This window comes from Antrostomus carolinensis, unplaced genomic scaffold (assembly GCF_000700745.2).
Source record: "Antrostomus carolinensis isolate BGI_N321 unplaced genomic scaffold, ASM70074v2 scaffold2309, whole genome shotgun sequence".
Taxonomy (NCBI): Eukaryota; Metazoa; Chordata; class Aves; order Caprimulgiformes; family Caprimulgidae; genus Antrostomus; species Antrostomus carolinensis.
The window spans coordinates 9,993-21,630 of NW_010337653.1; the positions used below are offsets into that span (position 1 = coordinate 9,993).

At 39.8% G+C, this 11,638-nt stretch overlaps 1 protein-coding gene across 1 annotated transcript in view; it reads left to right on the top strand.

The window, feature by feature from the left end:
- Positions 1–1,432: 1,432 nt before the first annotated feature.
- TTC39A (tetratricopeptide repeat domain 39A) overlaps positions 1,433–11,638 on the top strand; it is a 32,520-nt gene continuing 22,314 nt past the window's right edge. Inside the window, exons 1-4 of the mRNA XM_010175236.1 lie at positions 1,433–1,530; positions 9,149–9,280; positions 9,960–10,036; positions 10,545–10,612. Of these exons, the coding sequence (XP_010173538.1) occupies positions 1,466–1,530; positions 9,149–9,280; positions 9,960–10,036; positions 10,545–10,612 (342 nt within the window). The 5' untranslated portion in view covers positions 1,433–1,465. The remainder of the gene's footprint in view (positions 1,531–9,148; positions 9,281–9,959; positions 10,037–10,544; positions 10,613–11,638) is intronic.

An 11,638-nucleotide genomic window follows, 5' to 3' on the forward strand; every position in this document is an offset into this window, starting at 1 on the left:
ATGATATTGCATATTATATGAGATGGATGCCAAGACTTGGTTAATCAATGTTTGGAAAGCACTTGGAGAGTCTCTTGGGTGCAGAAGGATTTGCAGTGTATCTGAAGTGTGATGATAACAGCCACTATGAACAGTGTCATCTAATGTTTCTCTCAGATTTCTAATCCTGTTTTTCATGTATTTAACTGCATTCTTTTTTTCTTTGCAGTCATTATTCTTAAAAGCAAAAACAAACCTCTGCTGCAGTCATTGTGTTTTACTGATGCTGTCTGTTCTGTGCTCCCCTGTCTTCTCCTGAGGACTCTCCAGGACTTTGCTTTCTGTCTTTCCTTTCAGCAGGCTATGTGTTGTGACATTTTTTAAGGAAGTAACTTGGTTTCTAAGTCACAAGATGGATCACATCAGTTAGAGCTGTTTGGAATCAGGAACATGATGAGGATTTGTTTGTATTTTGTTGAGGGAGCTTTTTTGAACAGACTTGTATACAACGCATTAGTGCAGTTCAGCTCTTTGATCGTTAGATGCAGATGTTTGAACTGTCCTAATGGCCAGGTTACCTTAACTTTGTTAGTGCAAGGCCTTACTGTTTCTTCTGTGGATTCTTTTTGTCCAGCAGTTCTGGTGGTGATGAACTTGGGCCAAACTTATTCAGCTGGTCTGTATTATCCTGTTGCCAGTAACCCAAAGACCAGCTGAGAACCCTTGTGACAGGTCAGGCTGACATCTGAATGTTGTAAGGGAGAAAAGTACGGCCAGAGCGAGCCACTGAGTAATCTTCTGACTTTGAGATGCAGCAGCAGTTTTTTTGTTTGAGCATGGTAGCACTTCTTAGGGACGGTGATGTTCCCAGGAGTGTGCACAATGTGAAATTTTAACTCACCTGTGAGTCTGTAGCAGTATTATCCTGGTCAGGAGCCAAACTGAAAGTGAGCTGGGCTAAAGCAGATGTTCCAGCAGCAATCCGTATAATAACCTGATGTGGTTTGGCAATGTCTCGTCCTTAAAGTGACATCATGATCGCAATGTCACTAGCCTGTAGTCTCTGTCAGCCTTACACACAGTCAGATGTGCATTGTCACCCAGTGCTTCTGTGTTCCAGATACCCAGGTTCATCAAATTTCCACATTCCCACGTGGTGAATTCTGCATGTCCAGGTTTTTATTTTCAGCACATGCACTTTAGTGTCTTTTCAGAAAGTACAAAGCTTGAATTGCTTCCCACATGTCACAGTGTAAGAGCATAGTTAAAATAACCCAACACAAACATAATGGAAGACACTTTGAGTTTTTGCAATCACTAGAGATGGGATAGCAGATTATACATGGGAATAAGGCTAGAACTGACGATGGGGAGTGCAAATGTAGCAGTAATGCGCCAGTAGAATGAGAAGAGATGTGCTGAGTTTATTCTCTCTTCTTTGGGCAGGTCACCTACATCGGACCTCAACACAGCATTGCATGAGTGTATGGCAGCTCTGGATTTATTTCTTAACAACAAGTTCTCGGATGCTCTGGCTTCTTTACAAGCGAAGTAAGTTTATTACTTTTACTATTTTTTCCTCTGTTTATTTTCAGATTTTTAGATTTATTTTTAGATTGTGCTTTACCATCTCTCAGGAGAATTCACTAGACAGCTAGTTCTCTGTTAATATTTGGTAAGACTGCATGGTTTTGGTTCAGAAGGAGTTGGAAAGTTAACGTGTCAAGTTTTGGGGAAGACAGAATTAAGTGCTTTACACTTGGGTGAGTAAATAACAAGATTGACAAAGGTAACCACAAAAAGTACAGAGTTGTTGTCCAAAGTAGTGACCCCTCAGCTGTAGTACAGTATATGAGATTCTTGCTCCTGGAAGAAAAAAATCATCTTCTGACACTTTTTTTTTCCCCTCCTTTCCCATATTTTTCTGCATACTGTGAGAATTCGAGGATTTGTAGTTTTGTGTCTAAATGGGCAACTGACCCTGAATTGCCAGGTTTAGGTCACATTACTTTAGGCATGAATTTTTAATTTTTTTTTTTAATAACCACTTGCAGAAACTTTCTCACAGCTTATTTTGCAATTCAGTGTTGTGGTCACGCACTCTCTTTCCTAATTACATTGCAGCCCAGCATGTCATGAGTGGCCCAGCTGCAAGCAGGGAGGTCATAAAATAGCTTCTAAAAATTGTTGCGTCTTTACAGTGTCTGTGATTTTTCATACCCTGTCCTGAAGTTACTTGTGCTCTTGGCTTGTTGAAGTCTGTGGCTAATTCACATTTTCCCCTCCCACTTTGCTCCATTTATTTTTGAGCCATCAGCAAATTACTTCATGCCTTCTTTCAGGCTACTGGAATATGAAACAAGTAAAATTCATAGGTAATGCAGTAGCATGTGTTTGATATGCATCGGGGTAACTATAGTGAATATTACATGTCTGCTGTGCTGAGGTATCAGCCTCAATCTTTGATGCCAGAACCTGTAGCTTAACTGTGCAGAGTATACTCAGTGAAAGACATTTGTGATAAATTGTGGGCTCAGATGTATTAATAATACTGGTTTTATTCACAGCAGTGTTGTTTTGTGTTTATATATCCATCAGAAGATATCATAAAAATAGTAAGAAGAATAACTGTGTTTTCATTAAATTCTGACAGTAAAGCCCCTGTGCCCATCTGGAAACGCTTACTCAGTGCTCAGCATAAAATAGAGAGATATTTTACTGAAGAGGGTTTCCAAAACACTGCAAAAGCTAGTGAGGCTGTGGGTTGGGTTTTTTTCTGCAAATCCTTTTTTCTTCTGTTGCATATGGTTTTCATTCAGCTTTTGTTGGGCCCTGCAGAATATATTTCATGAGCTGTTTTTGTACCTGACTGTATTCCACACTGCAAAATCATTTTGAAACGATTTTTTCGTGTTAACCTGTTGTTATGAGGAGGCCCTTATTCATTTTGCCTTTGGCAGTAAGAGAAATACGGACTTATGATCTTTGTGAGTGTCGTGCAGAAACAGGATGCTAAATTTCCCCACAGATGATACCCATTATGGACACACTCTATCTCTTTAGGGAATGACAAGAGCTGTAGAGTGGGTACATGTGGTAATACTGCGGATTTTCTTTAGGAGTCATCAGTTCCTCACTGTTGCCTTTTAGCGTGCTGAGATTTGAAATTGGTTTTCACAATCCATAAACATACTATCTTTGTTTAAAGAAATATGTTTCAGTTTTTACAGGCTTCTAAAGAATTTCGTATTATAGATTTTGTAGCTTTACCACTTATGTTGTAGGACATACTCTGCTCTGTAATACATTATTGCAGATTCACTAAATTATTCACATTTGGCTTCCACAATAAGTGTATTTTCAACTGATTTGTACCATGTGTAACTGAGAGGAGATTTGGCAATGTATGAGAGTTAAAATCGGAAGATCTTTCCTAGCATCTTAAAAATAAATACCTGAGAATGGTGTCTAAACTTGTGTTAGGTAAATCTCTTTTTTTTCCTGTTAAAAAACCAAATCCATCATAAAGAAGAGATCTCATTTAATAAAAAAGCAATCATCTACATTTTTGCTTCATGTTGCATCACTTTTCTTGTTTTCTCAGCTACCTTTTAGTCAGTTTTCTTTATTATCATTAAAAATTGTTGTACGACAGCAGGCTCCAGTTGTCTTGTGGTTTCTGCAGTAAGCTTAATTAAATTAGTATTCACACTATCTATGAACTCTTAAGAAATTCCTTAAATTTAGCCACCAAACACAGCAGTGATTTTCAATATGTAACCTGTTAACTGTGACAATAACACTGAAACTGTCACTGGAGTGGGGAAAAAATCTCATCTTCTTCCTCAACCCCAAGACACATACAGTAAATCGATTAAAAACTGTCTAGATTTTAGCCCTCATGTAATTGCAAAGAGGTAACCATAAATTAAAGTGTTGTTTCTGGTGAGAAGTCCGCTTCCCTTCCTCCAGACAAATGTTTAATAATTATCCTGAAAGAAAGCATGACATAATCACCTGATAGTTTGCTGGTGCCAAATCACTTGGGAGAATGTTAAATAATAAAGATAAATTAATGACACAGAGCAGTCTGGATCATTGGATGAACTGCAACACATCTGTGTTGCTGCTTGCAGTGTTGTAAGAGCAATACAAGAACAATTCATTCCAGGCAGTTGAGTTTATTCTGAAAATAGTCTCCAAAAAGCACTTGGTGTTGTTTGGTGGAATTTAATTCTAGAATGACTGTGTTGAAAAGGTAAGTTCAGTCCTTTGATCTGGGAGTATCTCGGGTGGTTGTGAAAGAGGTTGTGCTGCTGCTCTGCTAGTTACCTGTGAAACTCGTCTTGGAATAGTGTAGTTCTGTGGTACCTATTTACTGTCACTAGGATTTTTAATGTAGACCCAGTTTACAGTGTTAAAAAGTTTAAGAGTTACTAAGGAATGGAAGCCTTTTGTAATGGCTGTCTTCATGGTGTGGTGAAATGTTCTTGCCCTTGTAGAACAGAAGCAAACGTGAGCTTGTTCAGTGGGGAGGAGGAGCTTTCTCTGGGAACTGACCTAACAAAGGTGGTGTGTAATTGTCAAGCTGAGGGTGGTGAAACAGTAAGGGGAAGGAAGCACATGGAGGTAGAGTGAAGCTCTAGACAGTGTTTGGATAAAGATGGTGTACAGATCTGCAGAAAGGTCAAGTTAGCTATTTATTCTAAAGAATATCAAGAACATGAAGATCATCATTATTTCCAGGGTCTTTTTAACCTTTTATGCCTGGAGTCTGGAAGAACACAACTTTCATAATCTTTGTAAATAAATACATTGCTGCCAAAACCTGACTTAATTGTTGGTTTTACCTCCCAGCTGAAAGAATTTACTCAATTACAAATCTTGGAGGATGGCTTAGATCAAAAAGGCTCCAGGGTACTCTTGTTGAACTGCAGCTTTTTGGCTTAAACCAGACTTAGACCATTCTGGCAGCTTGTGGTGACCAGGGAACTGGGCTGGTGGCTGATTAGAATGGTCTTTTCTAGTTGTAAACTTAGTGGAGAGTTTTCATAGGAAACAGGTTTTTATTGGAAAATGTTGATTTGTCAAACAGAGACTTTCTATGGAAGCCCAGGCAGTAGGTCTAGTGGGTTGTTTGGACGATGGGTGGAACTTCTGATCAAAGATGAGGAAAGCCTTCAGGCCCTGTGAGGCCACATTCTCCCGGTGCAGTTTTGGTTTGGGCCTTGGTCTCTCACTCTTGGGTACACCTGGATGAACAGACTATTGAATGGTCTGTGGAGGGGCTTTCTCACTCTCTGCTGTTGGTTTTATTTCACTTGTTAGAAGCATCTTGATACTAAATCAGGGTGTGGACTTGAACCGGGGGTTTCTGTAATGTCCTGTCTGCTGGATTATTGTAAAAGAATCCACAAAAAGATTTTGGGCACTGTGTTTTTCACCAAAAATACTAGCTCCTGGGTCAAAAGGGGGTTCTGGTCAAAACAAAGGTCAAAACAAGCTTTTTGATTTTCATGCTTCAGCTGGAGGGGAGAGCTGTCACCGTCCTCACTTAGATTCTTGTTTCCAAGCAGGAATAAGTGTGTTCTCCAGCAGTTCTCAAGGAAGGGCAGTACCACAAGATGATAATGATTGCACTGTAGTTGAAGAGCAGACAAGGAGCCTAACTCAGTGCCTAAAGATACTTATGGAGGGTTGCTACAGACAAGGAGCATAACTCCATCAGTGCCTAAAGATACTTATGGAGGGTTGCTTATAGTAACAGGGTTACTTATAACCCTGTTTTTCAACCATGTGATACCAACTACTGGGATAAGTCCTTAATCAGAATATTAGTTGTATTTATGTCATGAAGGCTTAACTCCAACAGTGTCCTGGGGAAAGTGGTGCTGAGGAATCAAAAGAAGAAAAAAAAAACCCAAAAAGCTTATCGAGTTTCATTCTGTATCCATCCATATAAAATGCAGGCCTTAAAACTTCTGGCAATATGCCAGGATGTAACTGACAAATTTAATTGTACATTTAGTATAAATAGCAGAGAAAACTGCTACATTTGGTTGCATTTCTACCCGCCTCCCAGCCTCTGGAAAAAAAAGAGTAAATTTTAGTGTTGATAAATACCAGTTGACTAATGATAAACATTAATTATTATGTCATTTGAAATATTAGAAGCAAAATAGATGAGACCACTGGTTACGGCAGGAGTGATTTGGTATCAGAAACAAATTACTGGAGAGGGAAATGCCTCCTCATTATGTATATATGAAAAGTATTAGTTTTCCTTCTAGTACAGTGAATTTAATATTTATCTGCCTTGATTTTTGAAAGCAAATTTCTAAAATTTTGGAAGGGGACTATTTTAGTCCATTCCCTGTGCTTTGAATTTGAACCTTTGGAGGGGTTTTGTTTTAATAAATATGAGGTGAAGTGTGTTTCTCTGCTCCCACTGAGGCTGATGAGTAATCAAATGAACAGGAACACTTCATCAGGCTGGCATTTTATAGTATGTTCATTTTTTTTCTACTTTGCATTATCAGTCTGCTGAAAGAATCATGATGCAGGAGGCCAAGACAGAGCTGTCCTGACTGCACTGGATTTTAAGCTGATTTCTCCATTATCTGTCTGTTCTTCTTATTCATGCTGGAGATGAGATGGATGTTAGCATCGTCTGGGGCTCATAGTGCATACAGCAGTAGGTGATTTTCCAAAATGGCTTTGATGCTATATTGGTTTAAAGGTTGGTTAGAGCAGCTTGTTAGGTAACCTGTGGACATGGTGAGGGCAGCTAGGAATTAAGGACAAAACACAGACTGCAGTGGGGTTTAAAGATGTACACTGCAGATTTCTTCAGTACAGCCAGACTGCTCTGTGCCGTGGGTATTGTAAAAAGTAGCACTTCATGGTCAGTGTGGAGGTTGTCAGTGGAAGCACCAGATACTGTGCAATGTTGTCTGTGCCAGCACTAGGTATTGTTTGAATCTCTAGATCTCAAAAACTACATATACAGAGAAAGTTAGGATTGTATAATCACTTGGATTTTTCTTTGGTGATATTATTGCATAATGTCATTGAGAGTGGGTGACTTTAGGTGTAGACAAGGTTATTTTTTGACTCTGGAAAACACTAACCAAACACCAGGGACTCCTATGGGTACTTAGGGGTGTTTTACTTCAATGAGCAAAGGAATAATGCATAAGAATTCTTAGAAAACTTAAAGGGATCCAGGTCGCCACAGTGAGTTATTAGATCATTGGTTAATGTAGGATTGTCCTAAGTTATCCTTAAAATTATCTTTCAGTTCAGTCCAGGTATCAAAACCTGGGGAGGCAAGTGTATTTCCTGGGGAGAAATTAAATGGATTGAGGTGTCTTTAAAGTTTGGCTTTTCCTCTTAAAACAAAGCCCTGAATCAGAGTGGTTGAAGTTGGAAGGAGCCTCTGGAGGTCACCAGCTCAAGCAGGGCCACCTAGATAAGGTTGCCCAGTACCGTCTCCAGATGGCTTTTGATGTCTCCAAGGATACAGAATCTACAAGCTCTGTGGACAGCCTGTGCCAGTGTTTGGTCACCCTGATAGTAAAAAAAGTGTTTCCTGATGTTCAGACAGAGCCTTTTGTGTTTCAGCTTGTGCCTGTTGCCTCTGGTCCTGTCACTGGGCACAAATGGGAAGAGCCGGGCACCTTCCTCTTTGCACCCTCCCTTCAGCTCTTTCTGTATGTTACAGGAACTCCCCGAGTTTTTTTTCTCCAGGTAGAACAGTCCCAGCTCTCTCAGCCTTTCCTCATAGCAGAGATAACATTCCCATCTATTAATCATCCCTGTCACCCTTCATTGGACCTGCTTGAGTATGTCCATGTACTGAGGAGCCCTGAACGGGACACGGTACTCCAGGTGTGGCCTCACCAGTGCTGAGCAGAGGGGAAGGGTGACCTCCCTCGACCTCCTGGCAGCAACACTCCTCTTAATGCAGGCCATTAGCCCTGCCTGTGGCCAGGGCACATTGCTGGCACACCACTTTCTCCTTGAAAGAAAGGAAAATGAAGTGACTCATTTTGAGAAACAAACACCTGAAGTACACCTATTGAGAACAGGTGTATTGAGGGTGGAGATTTTGTTGAAAGGATATCCTTGTTTGACTGCAAGTATTTTTGAATATTCCCTGTCCTACAGTCCTATCTGATCCGTTCTAAAGTGTACACAATTGAAACAACATTTGTTGCTCTTTAGCAGTATTTGTCAAAGTGTGCTATTTGTCAGGAGTGGATTAGCAAGGTCTACAGAGAGTTTCTGTGGCAGGGAAGCATCTGAACTTGCCCTTCAACATATTTTCCAAGTCATCTTTATTGGGCCTCCAGACCTGAAGATATTTTGATTCATTTGCAGAGGATTATAGCATAGGTACTGGCTGAATGCTGTAAACGTGTGCGATATATAAACCCTTCTTCCTGCCAGAGGGAAGTGCTGGCAGGGGCTGCAGGTAGGAGTTAATTGTTTTCCTTGCACTAATGCCAAAGTGTTTGGCTTTCTGCAAAAGAGGCACCATCTGAAATCCCACAGAAGAATAATTAAGTTTAACAAACTGCAGTGGAAGGTTGGCGGAAGGGGAGAGGAGGAAAAAGCTGTAGTGGTTGACATAGACTGGAATGCTTCTGGTGGGAAGATCTATTTGAAGAAGATTCCACTTTGGCTGTGGTTATAGTATTGTGTTACTTATCTCCTTGAGTCTGTCCTGAGCGACTGCTCCAAAATAGAAGACTGCTATCTGGGTTTCTGTCACGTGTTGTAGTATGCATTAGCTACTCCATTAAAAAAACCCCATTATTCTATCATGCCTGAATGGTTATCCACATGGTTAATTTAACATACACATGCTTTGTGTATGTTAAATACCTATCCTTGGCTCAGAATTGCAACATTTTAGCAGTGTTATTGAAACTGGAACTGTAGATATTATTTCTTTTACAAATCTCCATCTATTAGTGTTTCTTGGTTACTTTGCATGTCCTTTGTGTTTGATTTCTCATTAATTTAGATCTTGTGTTTGATTTCTACTTCATTTATACCTTATTCCTATTGGACTGATACAATTCTGGAATTGGATTTGTATTTTGTTTTTAAAAGTAATAACAGAATCAAATCAGCTGTGCCTTTACAACTTGTTTTCTTTCAGAACTAAAGACAGTATGTATCATGCACTGACTTATGCCACCATATTGGAAATGCAAGCTATGATGACGTTTGATCCTCAGGACATACTGAATGCAGGAAACACAATGAAAGAAGCTCAAGCCACCTGTCAAAAGTAAGTGTGGAGCCACTGAGTGAATAAATAGTCCATTCATGGGAAAGTTTTGAAAGACATGCAGGTTAAAAAAGGACTTGTAATTTCATAGAAATCATAGGAAAACTGAGGTTAGAAGGTCATCTAGTCCAGCCTCCTGCTCAAAGGAGGGTCAGTTACGATGTCAGACCACATAACTTAAGGTTTTCAGCAGTCTAGTCTTGAAAACTTCAGTTTACTGCAACATTTGATTTTTCTTGTCAATTAGATTTTTGTCCTGTCTGTAGCCCTGGTTCTGCAGTGTCTGGAAGTTATTTACCCCTTACAAACACTGCAGAATCTTCCTGTGTGGTTGATGGTTTTACTGTAGCTGGCTGTCTTTGACTCAGCTGTGCTCCCACTTCTGCATGCACCTGCACACATACACACACCCCCACAAAAAATAAACCAAAAAGCCCCAGTATCCCCTTCCTTCATCAAGACAGATTTCTGCACATGAAGGGTAAAAGACAGATCCTGGGAGGACCATGTTGACTTAAGTTCTCTATGGAATATACTGAAGTTTGTCTATGTGGTAAGATGACAGAGGGTTGGTGAGCACTAGAGGTATGTTAGTGACTGTATAGGTGGCCAGCTGAAAGATACCATTATCTGTTGTTGATGCTTCATGTTCAGAGTGACCAAACTGACTTTTCTGCAGATTTAGGAAGAAATCTACAGTAGCTGATTCTATCAACAACCTTGTGCATAGACAAAGCCTTGAACACTTTACTGAAGGTAACATTGTCTCTAACATATGTAAATTTTTTTTCCTGTTTTTTTTTTTTAATTTTTCTGCAATTTGAATTCTGTAGAATTGTTCACCCAACACGTTTTTGCAGATTGTGAGTTCACTGACAAAATCGCAGATTTGGTATTGGCTGGATCATTGTTTTGGCAATTGCTGTGTCATCACATCCAAAATCAGTTTTTGTTGATTGCTAACTCAGCATTTCCAAAAATTGCTGGGTAAAGAAATTCCTAGAAAGAAGTATTGAAATGCATAGAAATGTTCTAGATCCTGGAATTCCTGGAAAGCACCAGAGAAATTCCTGAAAAGTTTCTGTAGCTGTGTAATTTCTGTTTGGAGTTACTTCAGTAGTCTAGAACTGAAACACTGCAGCAAATCTGGAAAAGATTTTTCTCAGTTTGAGCTTTGTGATCTTATTCCTATATTAACAGGCTAAGTGGTTTTAATTACTTTTTGTCTGATTGATTTGTTTTCGTTCCTGCTCCGTGTGACTAGAGGAAATCCATGCAGAAATTTGCTATGCTGAATGTTTACTTCAGAGAGCAGCACTCACATTCCTCCAGGTATGGATTCCTGCGTGACTCTTCGGGGAAAAAAAAGTACACGCTATACAGGTTTGTTTTCTTAAAATTAATGAAATGGTAGAAGCCCCTAGTTTGACCTAATGGTGTAAGACACTTTCATCTGGATTAAATCTGCATTTTATCTGGATTATCTGCTGATGAGACAGTAGACTGTTCTGTTATCCCTCATGATTATCTAAACATGCTTATCTCAATACACATAGCACTGAGTCCCCTGTGACGCCCTTCTCCAGTCCTTTTGGATGTGTGACATATGACCACAGTAGGCACTGATTTTCAAATACTGTGTGTTGGGATATCAGCTTAAAAAAAGGGAAAGAAAAAAAGAGATGATCATTGCAGGTGTGCTGGAATGCAAGCAAGGTTTTTGTTTCAGTCTTTCCCAAGACTGCTTTCTCACTTGTTTGCTCTTGAACAGCTATTTCAGTCTGCATAGCTATTGCGCTCCACACGTGCTTTTTGCTAAACAGTGCTGCCTGTTTTTAAAAGAAGGGGAGCTCTCCCTCTTTGAATTTTATCTGTCTATATGAGTGAAGCTTGCTTTGTTCGATGGATCTACATTAGCAATACTTACCTGAGCTCCAGCTTGCAATTTAAATTGTTAATCATAGTAGGAATAACTGATTTTTCTTCTTGATTTGGCTGTACTTGCTGTATGACAGTGGGCCTCTTCATCTATGCAGAGGGGATAATAAAAGTCACATTCAGAAAGGGCTTCTGCTTCTTGGCTCAATGCTGACAGAGAATGAAATGCAGGTGGTGATTTTATAGTGTTTGGGAGCTGCCATGTAGGCTCTAATTTATGTTGCTTATGATAGTTTATGAGCCGTGTAACGTTTTTCAGTGATCTGCCATGCCCCTCTGCTAGAAACTGTTGCTTCGTAGAAAAACAGGTAGTCAGAGTAGCTTCTTCTGAAGGTTTTTAGAGTGCTGATGTGGGTGACTTTCTGGTAAGATGCTGGACTTTGAAATGGCCAAGTGTAGCCACCTATTTCCGTATTCCTG